The sequence below is a fragment of the Dama dama genome, chromosome 14, assembly GCF_033118175.1.
Source record: "Dama dama isolate Ldn47 chromosome 14, ASM3311817v1, whole genome shotgun sequence".
NCBI classification, from domain to species: Eukaryota; Metazoa; Chordata; class Mammalia; order Artiodactyla; family Cervidae; genus Dama; species Dama dama.
The window spans coordinates 44,140,913-44,165,442 of record NC_083694.1 but is presented as its reverse complement, the minus strand read 5'-3'; the positions used below and the strand labels follow the sequence as shown (position 1 = coordinate 44,165,442).

The following is a 24,530-nucleotide window of genomic DNA, read 5'->3' as shown; positions in this document are numbered from 1 at the left end:
AAAGGAAGGGCGCACTGTAGGAGGAATTCAGGACCCAGAGGGAGAGACGTTTAGGGGCAGCTTGGCCAGCAGTGCTGTTAGATTCCAGGGAGGTGTTTCCATGAAACTGGCCTGGGATTGCCCAGTGCAAATTATATAGGAAGTTTTTATTGGAGTCTGTACAGAAGAGAAATGCTCAGTTGTCAAAAAAAACTACAAACGGATCCCTGGCTCTGGGCTGGGAGGTGGTATGAAGACAGATCTCCCTCCCAGGTGAACCCAGGGTCAAGCTGCTAATCAAGGCAGCAAACAGGCCTGGAAGCTAGACAAAGTGAGAGAGGGGAGCCCCAGGCCCTGGGGGCCTCCACTTGGGGTTCTCCCTCCTCTTTAATTTTGCAAAATTCAGGCCTGGAGGGACTTGAGGGGACCAGGCTTCCCTGCAAGTATTGCCGTTGGATATGAGATACACAGAGTGAAAACTCAAGGTGGACAAATCGGCCAGCCTGATGGGGCGGGGGGGGGGGGGGGGGTGGACAGCAGCTAACTGGTGACCTCTGCCCCCATATGACATGTCGATCCTTAAAGGCACAGCAGCGTTGGCGAGGCAGGCCTCCCATGGCTGAGGCTTGACTGGAACATTTTGATTTACTCACCTGTGGCTAGCTCCTCCCCCCAAGTTACCCCACAGCCAGAGATTGAAGAGGCCTCTGAAGCTGAGACAGAGCTGGGTAATCCTCCCCAGGTCTCTCTGGAGCTGGGACACTGTCTGAAGGGTGAGGAAGCCGGATCGGCCCTCAGAGGGGCAGAGGCAGTGCTGCAATTCCAGATTGCAGAGCAGGAGGGTAGAGGGTGTAGGCCAGCTCCTCACAGGCCCCTGGAACCCACTTCAGACCTTCACAGGTAGGGGCCACTGCATGGAGGCAGGGGATGGGATGGGACCGCCTTTGCACACACCCCCATCCCTACAACCCAAAGTCCATGGGTATTCCTGGGCCTCTTCTTAGCCTGAGCCTAGGGTCTTCCTCCATGCAAAACCCAGCAGACACTCCCTGGGGGTCCATGGCCAAGCCCAGCTCTGCAAGAGGTGTGCCTAGCATGGACAGCAAGAGAGTCCTTACTCAAGGTGGAGGAAGACTCACCATGGACCAGACCTTATACCCAGAACCTGGGAGGACTCTAAGCCAAGATCCCTTTCTGGCCAGACATGCACAGGTTGGGGATGGGCACCGGGATAAGGTAGCCCACTCCTGCTTTGCTTCAGTTCTCTCCACCACATAACCCACAACCTTCACGGCAGGGGTCCCAGGGGTGGCTGATGTGGTGGGCACAAACAATGAAGGCAGAGTGATGAGGGAAGGGATGCTAATAGGGGTCAAAGTGAGTGTTGTGCTTGTGTTTGGCTGGGGAGAGTGCCCAAGGGGGCCAGGGACACTAAGCATGGGAGGCCTCAGGCTTGGGGGCCACACTAGGCCACTGAAGACTGACCCCCACAGAGGACCCTGGGAGGATCCTACACTACTTTCCCTCCCTGTCCACTCCGTGGCCAGGTTACACAGACCAGGAGACCTGTCCAAACAGTCCTGAGAGTTAACATGGTCACCTGCTCATCACAGATGGGGAAAGCGAGGCAGAACAGGTCAGCAGGGAGACCTGCTCAGAGAACTTGGCTTGGGCTCCGAAGACCCCTGTGCTTAGAGACCCTCTGTACCCCACCCCCTGAGGTGTGACAATTACAGTGCAGAGTAGAAAGCCGGATGGAGTCTGCTGGCTCCTGCACGGCTGGGCTTTGTTCTGTTTGGCGGTGTCCCTCTCTGGGCAACCCACCATCACCATCACCCTAGCCCAGTTGCTCCGTGTGGAGCCCACCTTTTCCCAGGCCCCAGCCTCACTCTGCCCCGGGGGTGCCCTGCCCAGAGGCTAGTCTGTAACCAGGGTGGTTGTCCAGGGGGGCCGTCGTCCCTCCAGGCAATGGTCGCCCCGTCAAGGCTGGCACATGTCCGGGCAGCTTGCCCCAAGCCCAGCCCGGGCTAGGGTGGCATCTTTGGTGCTTTGGCCCCGTAGGCGGCCCAGCCCGCCTGGTGACTTGCGGGAGGCGCCGGCGGGTCCTAGGACGCGGAACCCAGGGAATCCGAGTGCAGTGTGACGTAGCCCGACGACTCCGAGGGCGAGCTTAAGAAGCTGCTGGTGCTGCCCGCGCCCGCCGCGCGCAGACCCCCGGGCTCGCCCCACGACGCGCTCAGGCCGGTCCGCAGGGTCCCGGGATGCGCGTGTGCGGCCGGGAGCGGCCTGGGGCTCCTCTCCGCGCCGCCGCCAGGGGGCGCCACGTCCCCACCGGGCTGGGCGCGGTCGGGGGCAAGGGCGCAGGCGGGGAAGGGCCCTGGCGGGCCGGGCTGGCGGCGCAGGGACTGCGGCTCCCGCTCGAAGGCTGTCAGCGCGAAGGCGTCGGGCAGCAGCGAGGCGGAGGCGCACCGAACGCCGGGCCCGGGGCGGCGGCAAGGGCTGCTGGGGGGCGAGCCGGGGGCGCGGCGCGGGCCGTCGTCCAGGACCGGGGGGCGCAGCGAGAGCAGGCTCTCGGCCGAGCGACGTCGCGGGCGGAAGGGGGGAGCGTCCTCTGCGAGGGCCAGCAGGCTGCCGCGGCGCCAATCGGGCCCGCCTGGCATCACCAGGGCGGCCAGGTCCTCGCCGGAGCCCCAGCGCGGCAGGAACGTGGGCAGCGGGACGGCGGCCCACACGTCTGCGTCGTCGTGCGAGAAGCGTCGCGTAGGCGGGACCTGTGAGGATCGCCGGGTTACCACCCATTACCCACCTGGAAAATGGGGACCTAGCCTCCCCTCCCTGAGCAGGGTGGCCTGGAGTCGGGGATCACCAGGCCAGGGGCCCCTGGTTTGAAGCTGTGCGATTTGGGGCAACTGACGATCTCGCCAAATCTCAGTGTTGTCATCTGTAGCTTGGGTCAACTGAGGAGAAGTCCCCTTGAGTGGGGTGCTGAGCCCCAAGGAAATAACACAGGTGCCAGGTTGGGCACCCTCCTAGCGCACAAGGGAACTGGGGCACAGGGGCTGGGGTGCCCCCCATGGGCTCTGTGACCTGGGGCCAGCCCATTTGGGGAGGTGAAAGGCAACCCTGGGACAAGATGGGCTCCTACTCAGAGAGGAAAGGCCTTGCAGAGGTCAGGGTATCCCCCCCATGCATATTGCGCGTCTCCAGCCCTGCCTCTTTCTACCTGCAGGTACTGCATCTTGTCCTCCTGCAAGGGCCGCAGAGGATAGAACTGGGGCAGGCCCCCCTCCTCCAGGGCAGAGAGCTCATATTTGGCCATCCTGTCCAGGGCCACAAAGTCGCCCCCGTAGCTGTAATCCAGAGAGTGCTCCAGCACTAGGTCTGGGGGGACACCACCTTCCAGGCTGGTATCTGCAGGGCAGGGCAGAAGATTAGGGCCATGGAAACTTGGGGGGCTTCAGGAGTGAACCCCCAGAGACCCCTAGAGACACATGCAGGGCTGGTGGGCCGGCTAGCAGAAAAGGAGAAGGGTGGGGTGCTCTGTTCAAATCCTGACTCTGCCCCCTTTTAGTTGCGGGGCTGGGGAAGTCACAGACCCTGAGCCAGTTTCCTCTATGGGGATGGGAACTAAATAGACACAAGGCGTTGACACTACCTGGCAGGTGGCAGGGTCTTAGCCCAGGGTCACATTGTTACTGCTGGGGAGAGACAGGACTGGGTCCTCAGGAGCCCCTGGGGGCAGTTCGCCAGGACCCCTAAAGTCAGAGACTCCAGGAAATATTCAGGCTGGAGTCCACAGCCACTGTTAACCGGAACATCTGATTAACTGAAACCCTAGTAGAGGGGCAAGCCAGACAGAAGAATGCTCCATGGGACACTAGGTCCCTTAGGGGTTCAAGCACCTCTGGGGTAAATCAGGGAATCTGAAACCTGTCCTCCCACTGACCCCACTGATCTCCCCCAGGCGCCACTCTCCACAGGGCCTTCCTCACCATCATCCGAATCCTCATCATTGGCCATGAGGGCCATACACTTCTCCCAGACAGCCTTGAGATCAGCGCGGTAGCGGTCACAGGCCCAGAGGAAGACGGGCAGCAGCAGGGCCTGGGTCACCGAGCACCACAGCACACACAGTGCCATCCAGGGGGCCGAGGCATCTGCCCGTAGGCTGCTGAAGCTCACCACCTGTGGGCACAGGGGTCGGCCTGGCACCCGGCAGGACCCCCATCACCCCGCTTCCCCTCCCAGCCTCAGTTCTCCCATATGCAGGGCAGGTCTGACTGCCCATCCGCCACAGAAGGAGGCAGAGGAGGTGACAGAACTCCAGGCTCTTCTTGGGCAGGAAAGGGCCGGAGTGTGAAGGGAAAAGTCCATGCCCGCCCACCGACAGCTGCTCACTGCCAAGATGGACGGTCACAAGACTGTGTGCGCACCGGGAAGCACTGAGTATGGCCTCCCTCCCTCGTTTCATCTGTGACCACCCGAGGACGGGGAGCCAGGATTACCATCCCATTTTTGAGAGCCAGGTCTCCAATCTCCCGGATCAGAGCCTTTCTACCATCCTCCTTGCTCCCTGGCTCGTGATCTCCTTGGCCCTGCCTCTACTCTTGGGGCTGACCGCAGACCCAAGTGGGGAATCAAAGCAGTTTCTGAGGATCAGAGGGTCTATCTCGGTGGCTTTTGGCTCATGGCCCAGGGGCCCCTCATTCCTCTGCTCCCAGGGGAGTTCACTCCTCCATTTAGAGTGACACTGAACCATTCCCCTTTCAGAGCCGAAGTGGGCATGATGCAGACATACATTGGTTCTTCCACGCGAGCTGTGTGACCTTCAGAATGATGCTAAACCTCTCTGGGGCCCAGTTCCTTCATCTGTGAAATGGGCCGAGAACATCTTGAGGCAAAGATTCCAGACACTGCACCAGCCCTGCAGCATCATGTGGGTTCCATAAACAGTACTCCCATCTATTCACTACTGAAGAGAAGCTGGGGGGCCCTACCCCACTGCTATTCCCATCTGGCTCTGCAATTTCACACATGTGCCTTCTCTCTACCAGCAAAGGGCCCCACTGCACACAGGAGGTCTCCATCTAAGGGGTACCAGACCCGTTAAGGGTGGGGCTACACCCTACCTATGAAGCTGCCACCCCCCTACCTGTCACCTGCTGAAGCTGGGGTCCTGCAGTGATGCCCTGCTCAGCTGCTGGGATGAAGCCTCTCTTGGGGTCCTTGCCCCTCCACCCGTCCCTGTCCAGCTCTAGACCCTCTTCAGGGGCTGGGCTGGAACCTTATGTGTGGGAGGGCTTGGCTACTGAGTCCAGACATCATTCTTGGGCTAGGCCTGGAGCACAGCCTCATAGACAGGAGCCCAGGCAGCCTCCATGGACCTTGGACCCTACCTGGCAGGGTCTTCAGACCAGCCCTCACCTTGACCTTCCTCAGCTGCTGGTGCATGCAAGCTAAGTTGCTTCAGTTGTGTCCAGCTCTTTGTGACCCCATGGACCATAACCCGCCAGGCTCCTGTGTCCACGGGGTTCTCCAGGCAAGAATACTGGAGCAGATTGAAATGCCCTTCTCCAGGGGATCTTTCCGATCCAGGGATCAAACCCACATCTCTTACATCTCCCACACTGGCAGGCAGGTTCTTTACCACTAGCATCACCTGAAAGCTTGTTCGGCCGCTGGGATCAAGTCCAACTCTCCAGCACACATTCAAGGCCTGTCCTGCCTCCCAATTCAGGACCAAAGCCAATTCTGCCATACCACATTCCCCCTCTGTCCACCCTGGGACCTGGGCCCAAGAGGAAGCCTGTGAGCCCACCTTCCATACCCTCTGTATCAAGTGGATCTCACCCAGATCAGGGGTGGAAAGTCTCCTGCCGTGTGATGGAAAGACCCTGGTCTCTGCAGCCACCTAACGTGGGTTCAGTTCCCACCACAGCTGCCCTGACTGTATATTGGTCACTTGACCTATCTGAACTTCAGTTTCATAACTTATAAAGTAGGGGTGATGATGATGCCTCCTGAAAGGATCAGTGTGAGGAAGATTCAGCTGCTAATGCCTGGAGCACCCAGCCCTAGTCTGTCCCAGAGCCCATGTCCCCCCTCGGGGCTCCTACCACCCGCCAGGCTCACCCACCAGCACAGGGAAGCCCATGAGGCAGTCGTAGATGACCACGATGGTGGCCACCAGGCCAGTGATCTGCAGCGAGGTCCTGGCAGGCTCCGAGCCGTCGATGGAGGAGCGGCGCTTGCCCTGCGCGTCCTCCACCACAATAGTGGGCACGGTGAAGGCACGGCGGTCTGCCCGGCGCCCCACCTGCACTGCCAGTGTCTGGAAGAGGGCAATGGCCGTGCAGACAGCACCCATGGCCATGCTGCCGCCCACCAGCAGCAGGAAGCAGACACCAAAGCCCAGGCCAATCTCAGCCACGATGAAGCGGCAGCCGTGGGTATAGAAGCGCTCACTCGTGTCATGCCAGCCGACGGCAGGCAGGGCCGACAGGATGAAGGACACCATCCAGATGCCCATGACCGTGTGGACCGCCTGCTTCTTGGCGTTGCTCAGCCTGGCACAAGGCAGGGATAAGACACAGAGGGACCTGGCGTCACTCACAGGTCTCTCCTCAAGCCCTGAGGGTCCTCGACTGCCCTGGTCCCCACGTACATCATCACATGTCCCTTTCCCCAAGCACTTCTCTACTGGGTACCTGCACACCCACACACACCTACATGCACGCACCCCTGAGCCCTCAGTGTGACACAGGTGACGCACCCCGCAGGGGGGCCCTGTCCCCACACTGAGGCCGCTGTGCGCTCAGGCACATGTACCCCCCTAGGATGTTTGTGTGCACACCGGTACCCGCCCAAGAACTCACCTGTAGTTGACAGGCCAGCGGACCATCCACATGCGGTGGTAGGAGAGGGAGGTGACGGAGAAGCAGGTGGCCAGGGTGAGGGTGTAGAAGGTGGACACGAAGACCTTGCAGAGGCCCTCGTTCCACTCGTAGTCGGGGCGCTGGCGCCGCAGCTGCACCACGGCATAGGTGGCGATGGGCACGGCCACGTTGAGCATGTGGGTGGCCGCCAGCATGCACAGCAGGAACTCTAGGGGCTTCCACTTCTTCTGCTTGGCCCCCACGCTGAGGATGCCCCAGGCGTTGGCCAGCAGCGAGAGGCCTCCGCACGCCAGCCAGCCCACCGCACTGCCAGGCAGCCGCCTCTCATCACTCATGGTGCAGACGGGAGCTGGCCGGTGGCTGGGACATCCTCTTCAAGCCGGGCCTCAGCTCAGCGCAGCAGTCCTCACACGTGGCGGCCCAGGGACACCGGGGACCACGAGCATCTGCGGGGGGCAGGGGCGGGCAACACAGGGCACTCAGTGACTCTCCCCTGGCTCCAGCAGCAGAGCTCTTGGGGCTCCTGCAAGTGGGAGAGAGAGGGGTCCCCTGATGCTCCGTTATCTGTCCGGTCCTGGCTTGGGCGGGGCTGCTTTGCCTTCCTCTCTCTTCTCTGAGGCCTCCTGGCTCCTGGGGGGGTGTATACAGTAGTGCTCAATCAGTGCACATCCCCTCACTTCCATCTACTCCTGGTAAAGGTGCAGCATCTAGGCTTGCTTCCAGGCTGCGTGCATCCTCAGGGAAGCTGCCAGGTCAGGCCCAGGTGGGCCCTGTGCCACAGGCGTACCTGGTGTTGTCCCAGGACCAGTCCTCTCACCTTCACACTTCCCAGACCCACACGCAGCCCACATGACGCTGCCCCAGTGCATGATGGGGGCCCTCAGCCTCATCCGTCCCACTTCATTTGGCCAATGAGGACAGGCCTGGAGGATGAGCCCCCTGAATCTCTGCGTGAGGAAAGGGTGATCTGGGGACCAGTTTCCTGCCCACTCTGGGAAAGCATGGCCTGCTTGTCCTGGGTCAGCCCCCAGCAGGCCTTCCACGGCTGGGCACACCTGGAAGGCCCTGGCAAAACCTCAGGCTGGGAGTCCCACCAAGCTCCAGCACACGAGCTGTGTGGCCCCACAAAACCTCACTCATATCCTCTGAAATGAGGATGATGATGCTTCCTCCAGGGGGCAGTTAGGTGGACAGACGCCTCATCTCTAAAGCCCAGGGTAGGCCAGGTCACAAACACAGTGGGTGCTCCGGACACCTTGAGTAACATGGGACTATAGCTGGCCACAGACCAGAACTTTGCCCCAAGGACAGCCTGCACACAGGATCCAGGGACACAGGACCCAGGCAGGAGGCACGTGTTGGGGAGCTCCCCCATCCTGCCAGAGAGTGAGAGGGTGATCCCCCCTTCCAGCCTGGCACCTCCCTGCACAGAACAGTGGCCAGTCGTCTGATATGAGGCCCACCATAGCAGGCCACTCTGGCCACAGTCTGGAGCAGGCAGTGTGGGGAGAAGCACAGTGCTAAGTGCAGGCCTCCTGTGTACGCTGCCTACACTTGGGCCTTCTCACTCTCTAGCCTGTTTAATCTCAGTGGCTGCAATTCTCTTGTCCCCAACAGAGAAGATCCCCTGGAGAAGGGAATGGCTACCCACTCCACTATTCTTGCCTGGAGAATCCCATGGACAGAGGAACCTGGCAGGCTACAGTCCATAGGGTCGCAGAGAGTTGGACATGACAGAGACTAACACTTTTAACACCTATGGGTACCCCTGAACCAGACACAGCCATATGATCCCCCAGGCACTGTTCCCAGCTTGGTGTGGACAGGCCATTGCAGGCCCCTGGTACTCAGGACAGGGGAAACACTTCCCAGCCCACTGCTGGGCGCCCCTGCTGTGTTGTGCAGTGTGTGGCCTTGACCCCTGTGGACACCAAAGGACCTCTGAGTCCTATGAGTATCATTCATCTCTGTGCCCCTGCTACAGGCCTGCCTGGGCCCCTGACCCAGATGAGAGTCTATTCTGGACCACACTAGTGCCCACTAATGGCCTTAAGGGGGGCTGGGGGACTTCTGGAGCCAGACAACTTCCTTCCCAAACATTAGGCTTCTACTTATACACCTGTTGTTCCTTCGTCACCCCAGACCCAGCATGGAAGGAGAGGTGGCCCCACTGGACCCTCCAGCAGTTGTTCAGGCGTCCAGCAAGCCTCCTTGACCTCAGCATACAGAGGCCACTGGTGTGGGGTAAAGAGCTGTTAAGACTCCAACTCCAGCTCCCCAGCCAGTTACATGACTTAGCTGGGCGTTAGTTTTCTCATCTATAAGTGGACATGAGGGTATCTATCCGGAGAAGCACGTGGGTAGCCAGGAAGTTATGCCAGAGAAAGTGCTCAGAATGGAGCCAGGCACATAGAAAGTGCTCAGTAAATGCTGGCCGTGTAGATGTGTGTACTAAAGGCCTCCCTGCTCTCTGAGCTACAGCACCTCTCAAGGTCCAAGACATTGAGCTCAGAGGTGTACTTGAGCCTCAGACCTGCAGGCAGACACAAGGTAACCCTAACCGAAACCTGGGACAGGCCAGCTTTGGGGGTAATGAGGCCCCAGGGCTACCCTAAGGGGTACCTTCCTGGGGTCTGGCAGCCTACTCTGGGTCCAGAATGGGCAGAGTACACATGCTGCTGTGGGTCAGAGGCTTATGTTATCAAACAGAAAACCAGGTTCACCATGCACCTGGGCTGGTGTCTATTTCTACTTGCATTGGGCTTCTGTGGCTGTCAAACTGGGAGGCCTTTCCTCAGATGCCCAAGCAGGCTGTCTGATTCCTGGGACCCTGGGCCCAGCCCAGCTCACGCTACCCACCTGTTGATTACTAGTGCAGAATGGTGGGGAAGATGCCACGGGCTGCCACTGGCACAACCCTTCATGGTGCCAATTCTTCTGAGTCTAGCCTAACAGTGTCTCACTTCAGGGAAGGGTCCCAGGTGTGTGGGCAGGAGAATGTGCCCTACAGGGGACATTCATCCTTCCAACAGGTGCCTTCCTCTCAATTCATATGCCCAGTGATCTTGTCTGAAGGACTTCCATCATCCCTGGTGGTCCAGTGGCTAAGACTCTGAGCTTCAAATGCAGGGGTCCCCAATCCCTGCAGATCAGGGAACTAGATCTGTAACTAAAACCTCGTACAGCCAAACAAATAAATAAATGTATATATATTTTTAAAGATGGTTAAGCAGAGGTAAAACCATTTGCCCGAGTTCTTATGTGCCTGAGCCAGGATCCAAATTCTGTCTGACATCAAAATCCTGACTTCTTATACATTAAAATGCTTGGATACTTGGCTTTTTCTTGTTCCTTGAGCTGAGGTTGTCTTTCTGAGCCTCCTACCCAAACAAGATGGGTCCTACTGTCCCAACAATACAGACAGGAACAGTGAGGCTCAGAGTCCAGGGCAACACTGGGAGGAAGCCTGGACTCTGTGGACTCCTGAGCTGGTTGGTGGTCCTGGGATGGGGGAGGACTATCTCCGGGATGGGCTGGGAAGCGGACAGGACGGTCTCCAAATGCAGAGTGAGAGCGGTCTGGCTCTGCAGAAACCAGGAGACCCTCTTCTTCCAGATTGGTGACACCTTCTGCTCATTCACCGGGAGCAGGGCCAGACCCCAACACGCCGCATCACAGTCTCCGCAGCATTCCAGGACCGGACTTCTCCCTCTCTTGCATCCCGGAGCCGCTCCCTGCCGTCCCCTCCCCCTAGTACATCGCTGGGCAGGCTGCAGGTGAGGCGGGCCTGGGACCCACCGGACTCCCTCCGCAGGGTCTGCGGGCGGGGCCCCGACGTGACGTCACGGCCGCGGGCCAATGAGGCCGCATGGCCCCAGGGCTCTATTGCGCAACAAAGAGAACCCAGAACTTAAAAGGATTCCCGGGCTCTGCTGCCGCCCCCAGGCTGCTCTCCGCCCGCGCTGCTGCCCATCGGTCCCGCAGGGACCCGCTCGGCCGCCGCCCAGGGAGGAGCTCTCGGCGCGGAGCCTTCACATCTCCAACACGCCCCCCGCCCGCCACGCCCGCCCCCCCGCCCCCAACCGCCGCGGTCCCTGCTCCTCTGTCCTCCGATCCCCTCCCGACCTGGCGCTCGGTCCGACCCCAGCGGGGCCCCCGGCCCTGCCTAGCCCCGAGGGCGCGTCCGAGCGGCGGCCGGGAGCCGAACGCCGACGGGACTGCGGTCCCGGACGCCCCCCGAGCTTCTCTGGACAGGGGTGGGCCCGGGACCCTGGATCGGCCATCCCCGCCCCCTGCAAGCAAGTCCCCCGGGGCGGCGCTTCCAGGCCCAGAGGGAGCGGCCGACCCCGGGGAAGTTACCCCGAAGGTCCCCAAGTTGGGGGGGCGGGGTGCGCAGACCTAAGCGGAGCCCGCAGCCATCGGACAGGCCCTGTGACGGGCAGACCGCGGACAGCCCCTCCCCGCCCGAAGTCCCCCCGCCTGGGGTCGCCTGCCCGGCCGCCTCCGGGCCAGGGCGGCGGCGCTTACCCTGCATTCGGGCGCCCGAGGCTCCAGTTCGCTGCTCCCGCCTCCGGCTCCGGCTGCGGCTCCCGCGCCCCACGGCCGAGCGCGGGCCGCCGGGGGCCGCGAGGGCGGCCGGCGGCGGAGCGGCCCGCGGGCCGGGGCATCCTGGCGGCGGCCGCCCGTGGCCGGCGCGTTCCGCTCAACTCGACCCCGCCGCCCCTCCCTCGCTCCCCTCGCGCCGCCGCCGCCACCGCGGCTGTGCTCGGATCCCGCCGCTCGGCTGGCTGCGCCTCGGCGGCCGGGGGCGGGGGGCGGAGCAGGGCGCATGCCTCCGCGGGCGCCTCCGCGCCGCCCCTCTGACCGCCCCGCCCCCGCCTCTCGGAGGCGCGGCCCGCTGAGTCTGTCTGTCGGTCCGCGAGTCTGTGGGTCCTAAGCCTCGCATCGGCGGGGGCGCGCCCTCCGCATGCGCGCCTCCCGGCCGAAGTCCCCTAGGGAGGGCGGCGTCTCCGGCGAAGCATGGGCAATCTTGGCCTCTTGCTGTCGTCTTGGGTCTGTCCACACTCTGGACGCTGGACACGGCCTGCCAGCCGCCTGGGGGCTTGGGGCAGGAATGGACAGTGGGAACCTAGGGTCGGGAGTAGAGGGCTCAGGGACGGCTTCTCAAAGAAAGCCGGATCTAAGGTGAACTATAGGGGCGGAGCAGGGAGAATACTTGGGGGGGACCTGAGGACTAGCGGCCTCCAGAAATTAGGGAGTCGTTCATGCGGGGAGTCCGGGCAGGGAGAAGTGAGGTTGGATCAGCTAAAGGTTCAGACATAGCTTCTGGCCGGCGCGGAGGTTGGGGAGTGGCGGGGGCGGGGGGTCCACCATGGGAATAAGGGATCGTGTGAAGGCACCACTGGGCTGCCGGTTTTTACCTCTCCTCCCATGGGCTCAGAAATGTTCTCTGTGAAGCTGAGACCAGACCACTCAGCTGGAAGGAGGCAGGAAGGGCGAGTCGGAGTCCCTGGCCCTCTCTCCTCCCTCCATCGGGAGTTCACCCTCCACGTAGCTAGCTGGGACAGAGGCTGTCACCACTAGGCTAGGAGGGGAAACCCAGTAGTCACCTTGATGGGGGTCTCTGGAGACCCAAGTCACAAGAGAGAGTGGCCGCTGGCATCCTGGCATCCTGGCCTCCCTTCCAGCCAGAGGATGCTGCCTGCCTCTTCTAGGAAGCCAGTGACCACATGCATCCTGGACAAGAGCCCTCCAGAGTCACTCCCGGGCATCACAGCATTGTCCTGCCACACATCTGGGAGGCATCCATGAGCGGGAAGCCCTGTGCCCAGAGGAAGGTAGGCATCTGCCCAGGACCAGAGTCAACCAAATGCAGCGAGTGCTGGCTGCGCCACCCCATAGCCTGGCTCCTGTGCCCACCTACACCGGTTCCACACCTGGAGACAGCTGGAGAGTTAGGAGCAGCTTTTAGGGGACCCAGAGGGAGCCTTAGGGTCAGTCTTGTGAGACACATTAAAGCTGAATAGCATGGTTCCACAATGAAACGGGGTTGGTGAGTGCGAGTCCTGGGCCATGTGCTCCCTGAGTGTGGCTTCTGGGTGATCAGGGCCCCTGTGAGCTCTCCGTGGACAGGCCAGCTCCCTGCCCATGTGGTCCTGGTGATAAACAGACCAGCAGCAGTGGGAGGCTGACACAGGGTAGCTGGTAGTCAAGTGTGGCATTTCTAAGGCCATCCAGAGCCTTGGGCCCGACTGCTGCCCAGCTGGCAGAAGGCGGCATGCCCCACGCCTGTGGCCCCAAGTGCACCTCCACAGCTCACCACGGCCACCTGGACTGGTACCCCTGCCCCAGCTGGCTCTGGGGGCATGTGGGAGATAAGCTTCCCAGGGCTGCCTTGGGGAACCCCAGGACCAGGGTACTTGGGGCCTGGCATGACTGACTATGGTTTCTCAGAGCAAGGTTTGGACGGCCTGCACAGGATGGTCTTGCTTGCCCTGCCAGGCAGGCCACCTCCTCCTCCCTCCCTGCCTTGGGCACCCAGGAAGCTGGCATGGGAGGTGGGGTATGGAGCTGGGGAGGCTGAGGCAGCCTCCAGGGGCTGGGTTGCTGTGGCCTCTTGTGGGTGTTCCCTCCCGATGCTCCCAGGCAGGAAACAAACCCGTCAGCCGGGACTGGGGCCGAGACGGATTCCAAAGGTCTTGGCGGGTGTTTCTGCACATCTGGAGCCGCATTCTCTCTCCTGGGCCCAAGGGAGCCCCGTGTGAGGATGCGCCATTGACGACCAGTCTCATCTCCAGGCTTCGGGGATGAGCCTGGGTCAGGAACATTCTCACAGGCAGTGATGACCAGGAGTGTTGTTGGAGGGGACTTTCTCAGCTGTGGGTGGGTGGGTGGGTGGGGACCTGGACCCCGCAGTGGCCTCAGCAGCTTACCTGCCCTGAGGCTGCTGGACCAGACACTTGCGGCGCACACACATGCAGCCTCCTCCCTCACACGTGCACACACGTGTTTGCAGACAGGGATACCAATACAAGTGCATGCACGCACACAGGCTGACACACTGCCCCTCAGACCCCCATGCCACAAGCCTTCCCAGTAACCCCACTTGCCCTAGTGGCTGGGGGCTCCTCCTCAGGCACAGAGGCCCTGGCACTAGCTGGGGAGGACCCCCTCCGGTAGAACCCCTGCCTCTTGCTCTGAGGTGTTCGAGCTGCCTCTGGTGAGGAGAGGCCAGGCCCAGGGCAGGGCAGCTGTGGTCGGTCTGGCTGAGTTTGGCTCTTTCTTTTTTTAAATATTTGTCTGTACTGGGTCTTAGTTGCAACACGAGGGATCTTCAATTTTCATTGCGGCATGTGAGATCTAGTTCCCTGACCAGGGATTGAACCCTGGTCCTCTGCATTTGGGAGCGTCTTAACCACTGAACCACCAGAGAAGTCCCTGAGTTTGGCTCTTTCTGCCGAAACTTTGTCCTCACAAGTGCCCCAGCCCCCATCAATTGGAAGGCACTGGATGGGGCCTCAGAGCCTGGAACCAAGGCCCCTGGGGTGGGGTGGGGGGTGGGAAGGGAGGGAGAGGTGATCTCTCTGACGAGCAGGTCATCAGGCAAACGCAAGTGGGCGCTAAGGCAGGTCCAGGTCCAGACACCCAGAGGAGTAAGGGGCAGGAGGGTGGCCCCAGGAAGGTAGAGGAGCCCACTAGGCCCCTGGGTGACCCCCAGATCCCACACCCAGGGAGAGTGCAACCCCCCAAGACACACGACCACCCAGACCAAGGTCCAGCCAAACAGTAGCTTTATTAGTGAAGCTGAACTCTACATACGGTACGTGTGTGCCCAGGTCACCCCAGGGACTGCGCGGGCATTGCGACAATACTGTGTAGCGTTTACATTGGGGTGATATAAATAAAGCTTTGGTGTAGAGGTTTTCGGGAGAGGTTAACACTGTGAGACAAACACTTCACACAACCCCAGTTGTCAACGTGAACTGGGTTTTTGGCCGGGGGGTAACTTCTAATGATGTGGCGCTGGGGTCTGTTCCAGGCTGGAGGGGCGTCTAGGCCTGAGTCTCTGCCTGGCCCTGCCGCTTCGCCTTCATCTGCAGGTACCGCCCTTTGCCTTCCTCGAAGCGCTTCTTCTCGTCCTCAGTCTCGGGCTGTGGACACACAGAGGAGCAGGCAGGTTAGAGAACCAGGGAACGTGGGCACCGCCCCTGGAGGGCACAGAGAAGCCGGGCCAGGCCCCATCTTCCTGCAGCCCGTGGGGCAGAGACCCCACATTACTTTCCACAGCAGGCGGAATGCTGAGCCCAGGGCCTTCGAGAGAATGAACTTTAGCTGAAAATGCAGTTGATAATGAACTCGGAAGAGGGGCCAAAGGGGGACCCTGTGTTTGCACTCCCAGGGAATGCCAGCTACTCTTGGTCTCTGCCCCAAAGAGAAGTGGGGACAAACACCGTGCTGACTGTGTGACCTTGAGAAGGCCACTTTACCAGGAGCATGTGACCGCTTTGTGGGCAGTCACCCCTGGCCAGCACAGAGGCTTAGGAAGTGGCACCTCGTGTCCACCTCGTCTCTTCTCTGTACAACCTAAGAAGCCAGGTCCTCAAGTGACCAGAGACTTGGCCAAAGGCCATGTATCGCCCAGGACCATCCTCGCTCATGCCTGCTGACCAGTATGACAGTGAATGGACCCCCTTTCACTCTTGAGGTTGGCCTGACCCAGTCACTAAGTGCTGTGGCCCCAGACGTCACGGCAGCAGCACCATTGGTCACTTCCAAGGCCCCATCTGTCCCACCGCAGAGTTCTTTCTCACCGCCCAGGGGTCAGGGATTCAGGCTTAAAGAGCTCTGCTAATTCCTCTGGACAACACTGCCTTGCGACACTCTGAGGGTGTCTGAAAGCCAAAGAAACGGGGCAGGCGCCCTTCAGCTACAATGACACCAAGCCCCAGCAGCTATTTTTAGGCCCAAGGGTTTTACAGCAAATGGTATATTGACAAAAGAGAGAACAATCAGCCAGAGGACGGAATGTCAGGTTATACCCAACACTCCCTCCCTTTCAGCCTTCTCAGAAATGGGTCTCTAAATGTCACCAGGTGTGAACTATCAGAACCTCTCGGCCTGGAGCCAACAGAACATCCGGGCATCTGAAGCACTAGGCTGTGCTTCTGAGAGTGGTTCTGGTCCCTGACTGAAGACTCTCGGGGCACACGTGGAAAACGCTGCCTTTTCCAAGATACTTTATTGAAGGCCGGCTCTGGTTTCATCTCTGGCTGACTTTTTCAAAAATGAAACTTGACGCTATGCAATTTGACCTAAAACAGCCCAGGAAAATAGAATGTTCTATCTCCATTTTAGCAGGAAATTCTAAGTCGGGGGGGCGGGGACACAAGACATCCTTGGGGCCCCAAGTACTCCAGCCCCTGCTGAAGGCACCCCATGAAAACAAGGCCACATCCTGCTGAGCCCAACCCAAGGCTCCCGCGTACATGCAGGTAAAAGGTGCAAGATCGGAGCTTCTCAAATGTGCATGTACAAGTCACTGAGGATCTTCTAAGTACAGATTCTATGTGTCTGCAGTGGGTCCGGGGGCTAGGACCCATTTCTAACACATGTCGGGTGATGCAAGGCAGCTTGCCCATGGAGCACTGTAGGTAGAAGGACCCTGGTCCCTCTCCATGTCCATCCCTGTTCTAAATGAAAGTCATGTCTGACTCTTTGTGACTCTATGGACTGTAGCCTGCCAGGCTCCTCTGTCCAAGGGATTCTCCAGGCAAGAATATTGGAGTGGGTTGCCATGCCCTCCTCCTAAGGATCTTCCTGACCCAGGGATCAAACTCAGGTCTCCGTCATTGCAGGCACAGCCAAAGTGGCCAAGAATGCAAGGTCAGTGCCACCAGGCTAAGAGAGTAGGGACTTTTTCCTCTCCCACCTCTGTATGGGACTTGCCTGGCATGGTTGACCTGTGGCTCCCATCCATGATACATGAAAACCCACTGGATTGTACATTTACATGGGCGACCACACAGTACATAATAATATCTCAAAACCACTGCAGAGGTGTGAGTGCCATCCTAGTTTACAGAAAGTCAAAGGGAAGGTTCAGCGTGGCGGGCCCCCACCCAAATCCGGGAACCCGAGGGAGGCAACAGGGCAGAGGTGATGTTCTCGGAACTCAATCAGGGCTGGATACACACGCTCCATGAACACACTGAGCACCCTCCATGGGCCCCTGCCTTGGGAGCTGACTGAATGGCTGACCACACACCAGGAAAGAGGTGGGCGGTGCTGCACTAGGAAAGTGACAGTGGCCTGGATCAAAGGCCAAGTGGAGCAGAGTAAGACGGTCTCAAGGGCCAGGTATAATGAGGGTTCCTGGGAAGCCATGCAGGCACCCCCCAGCTCGTGAGAGTCTGTGTAACCACCCAGGAGGCGTCCAGGGTTATCACACCCCCCTCCTATGAGGATATGGGGCAGAGGCTGAGTGACCTGCCCAAGCAACCGCCTGTAAGAGGCAGAGCCACAGTTTGAGCTGCTGCCATCCCCTAGGCCAGCTTGTGCTGACAGGCTCTCAGGGGTGGGGCTGCTGGTGGGCAGCAGGGCACACGGTGGCCCTCCAGCATCACCCTGGTGAACATCCAGAATGAATCTGGAGCCCACCTGAGTCTGCAGGGCCCCAGCCTCTATGGCCTTCTGCAGCCAGGAGGGGACAGGTCAGGGACAGGGGCAGATTCCCCTTCCAGCCCTGGCACCAGGCACCTCCCGGAGGAGGCAAAGAGACGGACGCCGCACCTTCCCTTCCCACCAGGTCCCAACGCACCCTCAAGGGCGAGGGGGGCTCACGTGGCCCTGATGTGCGGCTGTGATGAGCCTGGCCCTCCAGCCCTCCATCAGGTTCCCCCAAATGACTGCCACTACCCCACTCCCAGAAGTCTTTATAGACATGTGCACTGAAGGTTCTGGACGCTTCTCTCAGTGCACGACCCCAGGAGGGCAGAAGCCCAGGTGCAGGTATAAGACCTAGGCAATTCTGGTGTCCGCCCGGCAGGGAGCGGGGAGGAGCCACAGCCCGGCACCAGGCCCCAAGGTTGCTGTTCCAAGCGAGTCCCTGACGTTCAATATTCCGCAGCTAATTCATCAGCCAGGATCTGCCCTCAGACAGACCTCCTGCCGCCCGATGACGGATGTGCGGGCAGCGGGCCAGCTGCAGAGCGCGGCCAAACCCTGTTCGGCCTGGGAACAAGGAGCTGGCGAGGGCTCACCCCTCACCTTGTCTCCGGGGATGGCAGCCTGTGCGGGGAACTCTGGGCTCTGTGGATTCAGTGCTGCCACCCCACATGCTGATGGCCCTTTCCTGCCCACCTGCCCCGGGGGGTGTTATAAAGACACCTCAGGGCTGGGGAGAGGTGTGTGGGGGCAGAACAGGGGTGAGCAACTCTGCTCTCGGTGGAGGCAGGGTCCTACCCGGCCGGCTGCTGGACGCTCAGCCTCCCCAGGGCTGTGAGCTCGGATAAACAGCTCTCCCAGCCAAGTGACTAAGAGGGGCCACCACTTCCCTGCTGGGCGCGGAGCTGGCAGAACTAGACAGATGGCTCCCTGCACGCGGCCCCACCCACGGCCCAGCTGCCGCTGCCTCCTCGCAGCCGTCTCCCTCCATCCGGCAAAGTAAATAAATACATAAGTTGTTGGCTGTTGCTGTTTTTAATGGGGGGTTGGAGGTGACGGGGAGAAGGACAAAGTTCCTCCGTGGGAATCATACTTCCTCTCAAGTGCCTAAAGCTGTTGGCAGGAACTACCAATCCCTGCAGGCCACCCGTCCCCCAGCCTGGGGGTGAGGGCTTCCTGTGCATTTGAAAAAGCACAGGTGACAGCCAAGGAGCCCACGGGCAGCTCAGGGTGTGGTGACCCCTGTTTACCTGCCTGGTGGAAGAGACAGTGTGCACCAAAGGCTCCGGACGCTTCTCTCAGCGCCGGGAGGACATCGGAATTGACCAGGTCTGGTACCTGCACCTGGGCCTCTCCCCTCCTCGGTGGGGTGCCAAGGACCATGGGGTCACCGGGACCTGCCATGCAGCCTCCAGGATGCTCCCGGGGCCAGCTGCGAACCAGGAGTCTCCAGGAGGTGACGTGGTGAAGGGTCTCCTGTGGGGCCAGTGCAGGCCACTCTCCGCACACAGCAGTTACACTGTGTGTGTGTGTGTGTGTGTGTGCTCGCCAGCACACTCATGAACTCCTGTCATCGTGAACAGCCTCAGAGACGAAGTGTACTCCTGTTTGCCAACACATAGCCGACGCCCTGGGAGGAGGGCACTGGGCCCTGGGGGTTAACTTAAGGCAGCTGGATCTTTGGAAGGGCATACTCAGGCCCAGGGACACAGGAGTGGGGGTGGGGTCCCGGGGCATGGGCCCCCTCTGCTGGGGGGCGCCCTGCTGGCTCTTGCCTGCTGGCTCTGGGCCTCCGATGTTCATCTTTCCCTCCTCCCGCCAGCACTGTCTCCCGGGCTCCTTTCCACTGGTGGGGAAGCCTGTGGCTTTCAGAGCCTAACAGTGCAAACCAAATGTTTTCCATTTTGCATTCTCTGTGCTTCAAGAACACACATTTGGAACTTGGCAGAGAGGGTGAGTGACTAAGTTCCACCCTCAGTAAAATCAAGAGCTTGTCCTTTTTGTAATTAATGAATGTCTGGTGCGAAGAGGGTTTCCAGTGGTAATAGAACAACTTCCTGTGAGCCTGAGGGACGCAGACCTTCTTAATTAGGAAACCATGCAGCACAGCCTCTCCAGCCTTCATAACAGGAGACGAGAGGGATCTTGGGAAAATCACCAGGCAATTAAGATATCGTCTGATGACTGGGGCCACTTGGCATGGTGTGGCCAGGGGCACTGGCGAGCTGCCCACAGGCGGCTGTGTCCCCCGGCTGGGCCCACAGACCCTGACCCGGGGCGGGGATGGGCTGGGCACCGGGAAGCCACAGTCCGCGGTCTGGTGTCTAGTTCCTAGGGGCTGCAGGCTGGACTGTGCAGCTATTGCGCCAGGCTCAGCACCGCAGCCCCCAGCACACAGCATCACAGCCTCCAATGACACAGCCAATGTGGAGAGTCGTAAACACCCTCACTGGGGGTTCCCCTCACTCTACAGCACTGGCTCCTCTCCTCAAATAACTGCCCTCCTGTGCGACCATGAAGTTCTCCTGCAGAAGGGTCAACAGGTGGCCAGGAGAGGCAGGGAACACAGGTGCTGCCAGGCAGGAGGGTGCCACCCCCACAGGAGAGGGGGCTCGGGACCTGCCCGCAGTGCTGGCCCCCGGCCCGGGTGTGCTGACACGCCAAGCCCTCCCACGGGCTGGGCCCGGGCCAGGAGCTGCGCTCTCACTGCCAGCCTTTGCCCTGTGTGCACTGTGTCAGCATCTTTCCCGCCGCCTGTCTGAGGCCACACGGTGCCCGGAACACAGTGGGGTCCCGGAAGCATCTGCTGAGTGAATGAACAAGCAAACCAATGAAGATCAAAGCAAGAAAGTCTGAATTCCAAACTGACGTGACTCTGTGTTAAATATCAGAACCGACTCAATGGACGAGTTTGAGCAAACTCTGGGAGATGGTGAAGGACAGGGAAGCCTGGCATGCTGCAGTCCACGGTGTCGCAGAGTCGGACACGACTGAGTGACTGAACGACGATTCAGAACTGAGGATTCTGCTCAGAGGACACATTCAGGCATCCTCCACCTCGAGGAGCTCCAGAAGGCTAGGACCACTGAGGGGCTCGATAGGGGCCTGTGCTGGCGACAGGAGGCACGAGTCGGGTGTCCAGTACACCTGGGGATGGACCACGCCCCAGATGAAGCATCTCTACTCCTGCAGGCAGGGCTGGCATGCTATTCTCTAATTCTGTGCGCACCTCCCAGTGAGTGGGGAGGCCCTTCTGCACCCTTCCTACCCCTGGGGGGTTCCAGGGTCTTTTCGTCCTTGTATCTCTGAGCACCCAGGAAGGGGCCGCCTTGGCCAAGGGGTTCAAGGTCTGCTCCATGTCGACTTCATGTCAAAGTCACGTCTCATCGCTGGCACCGTGATCTGGGTGGGTGCGGATAACCCACCCCAACACCTAGTGAGGAGGTGGGTTGGCACTGTGTGAATTCAGTGCTCAGTTCCCGCTGTGGGCCCAGAGCACACCCCAATACCAGCCCCATCCTGGAATAGGGAACGGCCTCACGGGCACACAGGCCTTGGGAGCCGGTCCTCCTCAGGAAACCTGTATGGTGACTGGCCCTGGATGGGGCCCTGAGGTTTGGCCGTGATGGAAGGAGGAAACACCTACAGCTGAGAGAGTACAGAGCTCACATTTCACCACTTCTTGGTGGAGCCCCACCAGTTATGAGCCCGCCCCTCCAAGAAAGAGGGAAGGCCAATGGCCTCCTCAATTTCCTCCCTGCCTCCTGTTTTCATCCTGATCTGTCATTTCAGTGCTGGCAACAGAGGCCCCCGGGTCCAGGCCCTGTCTTCCACCTGTCAGCAGTTCCTGGTGGACCAGGAGGGGACGGTCTACAAGCAGCAGCCAAGACCCCCGCACCGCAGGTTGCTCTGAGGTTTGGGTTTTCTGGAAGCCAAGCAAACCGGCTTTGAAAAGACCCTGCTCCATGACCCCAATGTGAAGTGGCCATGCTTCTCAGCTCACCGGGGAAAACAAATGATCCTTTTCCAAATGACCCACAAAGCAGTTGTGAATGCCCGTGTCCAAAATTGGCATCATGTGACTGCCCTGGCACAGGGTCCAGGTGGCTCCCTTGGTGAGGGGAGACCTCCTCCAACACGGGTCTCCCAGGACCTCAGGGTCTGCAGCACCCACGTCTGAACCAGAGAACAGAAACCAGCTTTGCTCCCGCTTTAACACAGGGTCCACTAGTTCTCACGTTTGGTGGGACTAAAGTCCTCCCACTCCCAGGTTGAAAAGTCACCCCTAGGAGGTGCTGGGACCAGTGTGGAAGCGGGTCCCAGGGAGCCACCCCTCCAACTCTGCCCTTCACCCCGACCCTCGAGGTCAGAGGGCACAGCTGCAGGGAGGCCTTCAGAGGGAGCTGGCTGGCTCCACAGGCCACACTCGCCTTTAACAATCAGCCTGGAAGTGCCGGCATCTGCTGGCGCGGTGCAGAGGGCCCTCCCAGCATAAAATATTCATCAAGACAAACTCCCACAGCCACGCTGCCTTCCGTGTCAGCCAGGCCCTGGGGACGGGAGCTAAAAATAGACAGGAGGAGAAGTGCTGACAATGGGGGTGGGGAGGGCTGAGCCCCCACGTGCCACACGTGGGCTCAGAGACAGACGACGCGGTGTTGGTGGTTCCCCAGTGAGTGCTGCAGAGGCCAGGCTGGAGGCTGGGGACTCTGCCCACCCTCCCCTACCAGAGGCTATTTTTATCCACATCGGTGGCCCCAGGACACCTCAGTGAAGAATCAAAGACCATCTTTAATTAGCAAGGATAGCCTGAGTCTACATGCAGCCAGCCAGTGAGAAGCAGCCATCACCAGCACTGGCCCCGAAAACCTGGGAATTCAGTCCCCGTCCCATTCCCTTCATCAAGCAGGTGACTTCCCCTCGCCTGCCCACCCCCATCCCAGGTTCCTGGGTTTCTGGAAAGGGCGCAGGCAGCCTCCCAGGTACAGAAACGGGCCCAGCCTGGGAAGGCCAGGGGCTCCTCCACAAAGGGCTCCATGATCACAAGCAGCTCTCCATGGAGACTGGACCCTGGGGGAACCCAGACTGCTGCCGGCACTGGTCTTCCCAGCAGGCTGAGTTCTGGGGTACAGGCAGGGCGGAAGGGGCACCACAGTGCCTTCAACTGAGCCTAAAGCAGCCCCTGGGCAGGCACGCCACACAACCACCAATAGCCGGACTGCAGACCTTGCCAGGACACCCTGTCCACCTGCATCTACAATGGAAGGAGCCTTTTCAAAATGAAGATGGTGGATATCCTCAGATATCCTTGGTCTCAGGGCCATGTGGGGGGCCCTGCAGGCCCCACTCCTTCAGCCAACAGCAGAGGAAAGGGCCGGAAGGAGGTCCTGGGCCAGGCCTGCCCTCCAGCAGCTCAGGGGGGCCACACGTGGTCGCTGCCCCTCCTCTCCTGTGACCAGCCCCATCCCCAGCCCTCTCAGTTGCTGGCTCCTTTTGAGCTCCCCCTTCTACCAACTCCAGGCTGTTTCCAGGCAACAGGAGTCACGGGGTGATGGGGGGAGGAGTAATAAGGCTTTATCCAGAGAGGGGAGAGAAGGTCATCGAAGGAGGAAATTATCTGGGAAACCATGGCAGGAGCTGACATCGTGATGACTGGAGGGAAGTGTCCTGGCAGAGGAACAGCCAGTGCAAAGGCCCTGAGGTTTGGGTTTCAATTGGGAGAACCTGTATGGTGACGGGCCCTGGATGGGGCCCTGAGGTTTGGCCGTGACGGAAGGAGGAAGCACGGGAACAATGGCGGCCGACCTGGCTGGACCTGTCTGTGCCCAGGGCACCAAGGAGCTGCTGAACCATCGAGGTGGGAGAGGCACCGAACATGATTCTGTTCTAACGTTTGCACGGACACAGTGCAGTCAGGGAGGTGGCAGCAGGAACAGGGCAGGTATGTGGCTTGGAGCTGAGAGGGGAGAGGAGCCAGGCCGAACACACCAGGAGGAGCGGGGTTCTGGGGGGAGGAGGCTGGGAATGTTATGCTTGAGATGCCTGCTGAGACCCTGGGGAGGAAACAGAGGCGGCCTGGGGCCTGGGCCCACCCCCAACCGAGGGCAGGGTGCAGGCGGGCTCTCTCAGAGCCCGGGTGAGCTGGCCATGGGGTGGCTGTCTGAACACTGCAGAGTCCCTCACAGTTGAGTCATGCCAAAGCCAGGGAGAGGTCAGTGAGATTAAAGATGGAGAGCATCTTTGGATGGGGCTGCCCTGCTGGAGCCTGGAGGCGAGGGAGGCAGGAGGATGGAAGTCAAGGCCTCGCTTGTGTGTGGTGCGAATTCAGTAAATAGGACGGAGATGCTGGGGGCGGCCAGGCTGACAGGTGTCCCCAAGGGGCCCTGTGGCAACATGGACAGAGACGGGACAAGGGTCTGGAGAGAACAAGGGTGAGCCTGCACTTGGGGCCGAGAGGGTCAAGGCTGGAGGTCAGGTCTGTGGGTAGAGGTCAAGGGGATACAGATCATCAACCAAGGGGCCAGGTGGGGTGGCAGCCATCCCGCTGCGCCATCAGGGTGGCATGCAGGTGAGGTGAGCACCCCGTCCTTGGGCTCAGGAAAGGCCATCAGGAATGCTGGGTGGAGGTCGGGGGGAGGCGAGGCTTTCCCAGGGAACCCACCACAACTGATGAGAGGTGGGGGGTGCTGTGGCTGAGGACCTGAGAGGGAGAGGCCGAGGCTGATGGACCCCTACCCCCGCCCCCTACAGGCCTGGTCACCAGGCAACAGGGCCAGGGCTGTATGAGGGGAGGTGTCTGTCCAGAGCCTACCCGAGGACAGCACCCTCCCTGGCCACCCCTTCCTTCCTTCAATACGGCAGAGCCCCCACCCTTCAAGGCCAGGTTCACCAGCCCTCCTCTCTGCAGCCTCCCCCACTCCCCAACCTGCTTCACCAGAGAGGCCATGGGGGACGGGGAGGGATAGGAGAGGGCCTGGTGGGCAGCCAGGGCTC

The 24,530-nt window shown here is 60.3% G+C and overlaps 2 protein-coding genes across 6 annotated transcripts in view; both read right to left on the bottom strand.

Moving 5' to 3' along the window:
- Positions 1-518: 518 nt before the first annotated feature.
- On the bottom strand, positions 519-11,488 carry GPR153 (G protein-coupled receptor 153). 2 transcript variants are annotated; one of them, XM_061160522.1, is made up of 6 exons: positions 11,403-11,488; positions 6,855-7,321; positions 6,116-6,545; positions 3,972-4,164; positions 3,203-3,390; positions 519-2,750 (listed from the first exon to the last, which is right to left on the bottom strand). In XM_061160522.1, exons 2-6 carry the CDS (start codon positions 7,208-7,210, stop codon positions 2,085-2,087), a joined length of 1,833 nt encoding a protein of 610 aa, XP_061016505.1. In that variant the 5' UTR covers positions 7,211-7,321; positions 11,403-11,488; the 3' UTR covers positions 519-2,084. The 2 variants fall into 2 exon arrangements, with proteins under 2 accessions (XP_061016505.1, XP_061016504.1); XM_061160521.1 differs by lacking the exon at positions 11,403-11,488 and having other exon boundaries at positions 6,855-7,386.
- Positions 11,489-14,648: 3,160 nt separating this feature from the next.
- Positions 14,649-24,530, bottom strand: part of ACOT7 (acyl-CoA thioesterase 7) — a 97,169-nt gene continuing 87,287 nt past the window's right edge. For all 4 annotated transcript variants that reach the window (XM_061160518.1, XM_061160520.1, XM_061160517.1 and 1 more), the window contains exon 9: positions 14,649-15,025. In XM_061160518.1, coding sequence (XP_061016501.1) covers positions 14,927-15,025 — 99 coding nt within the window. In that variant the 3' untranslated portion in view covers positions 14,649-14,926. The remainder of the gene's footprint in view (positions 15,026-24,530) is intronic.

Excerpts from the sequence above, each read along its gene's own strand:
- GPR153 (XM_061160522.1), bottom strand. The coding sequence starts at position 7,210 with ATGAGTGATGAGAGGCGGCTGCCTGGCAGTGCGGTGGGCTGGCTGGCG. Across the intron at positions 3,391-3,971 it reads TGATGAGGATTCGGATGATG|ATACCAGCCTGGAAGGTGGT; the intron begins GTGAGGAAGGCC and ends CCTGCCCTGCAG. Across the intron at positions 2,751-3,202 it reads ACAAGATGCAGTACCTGCAG|GTCCCGCCTACGCGACGCTT; the intron begins GTAGAAAGAGGC and ends CGATCCTCACAG.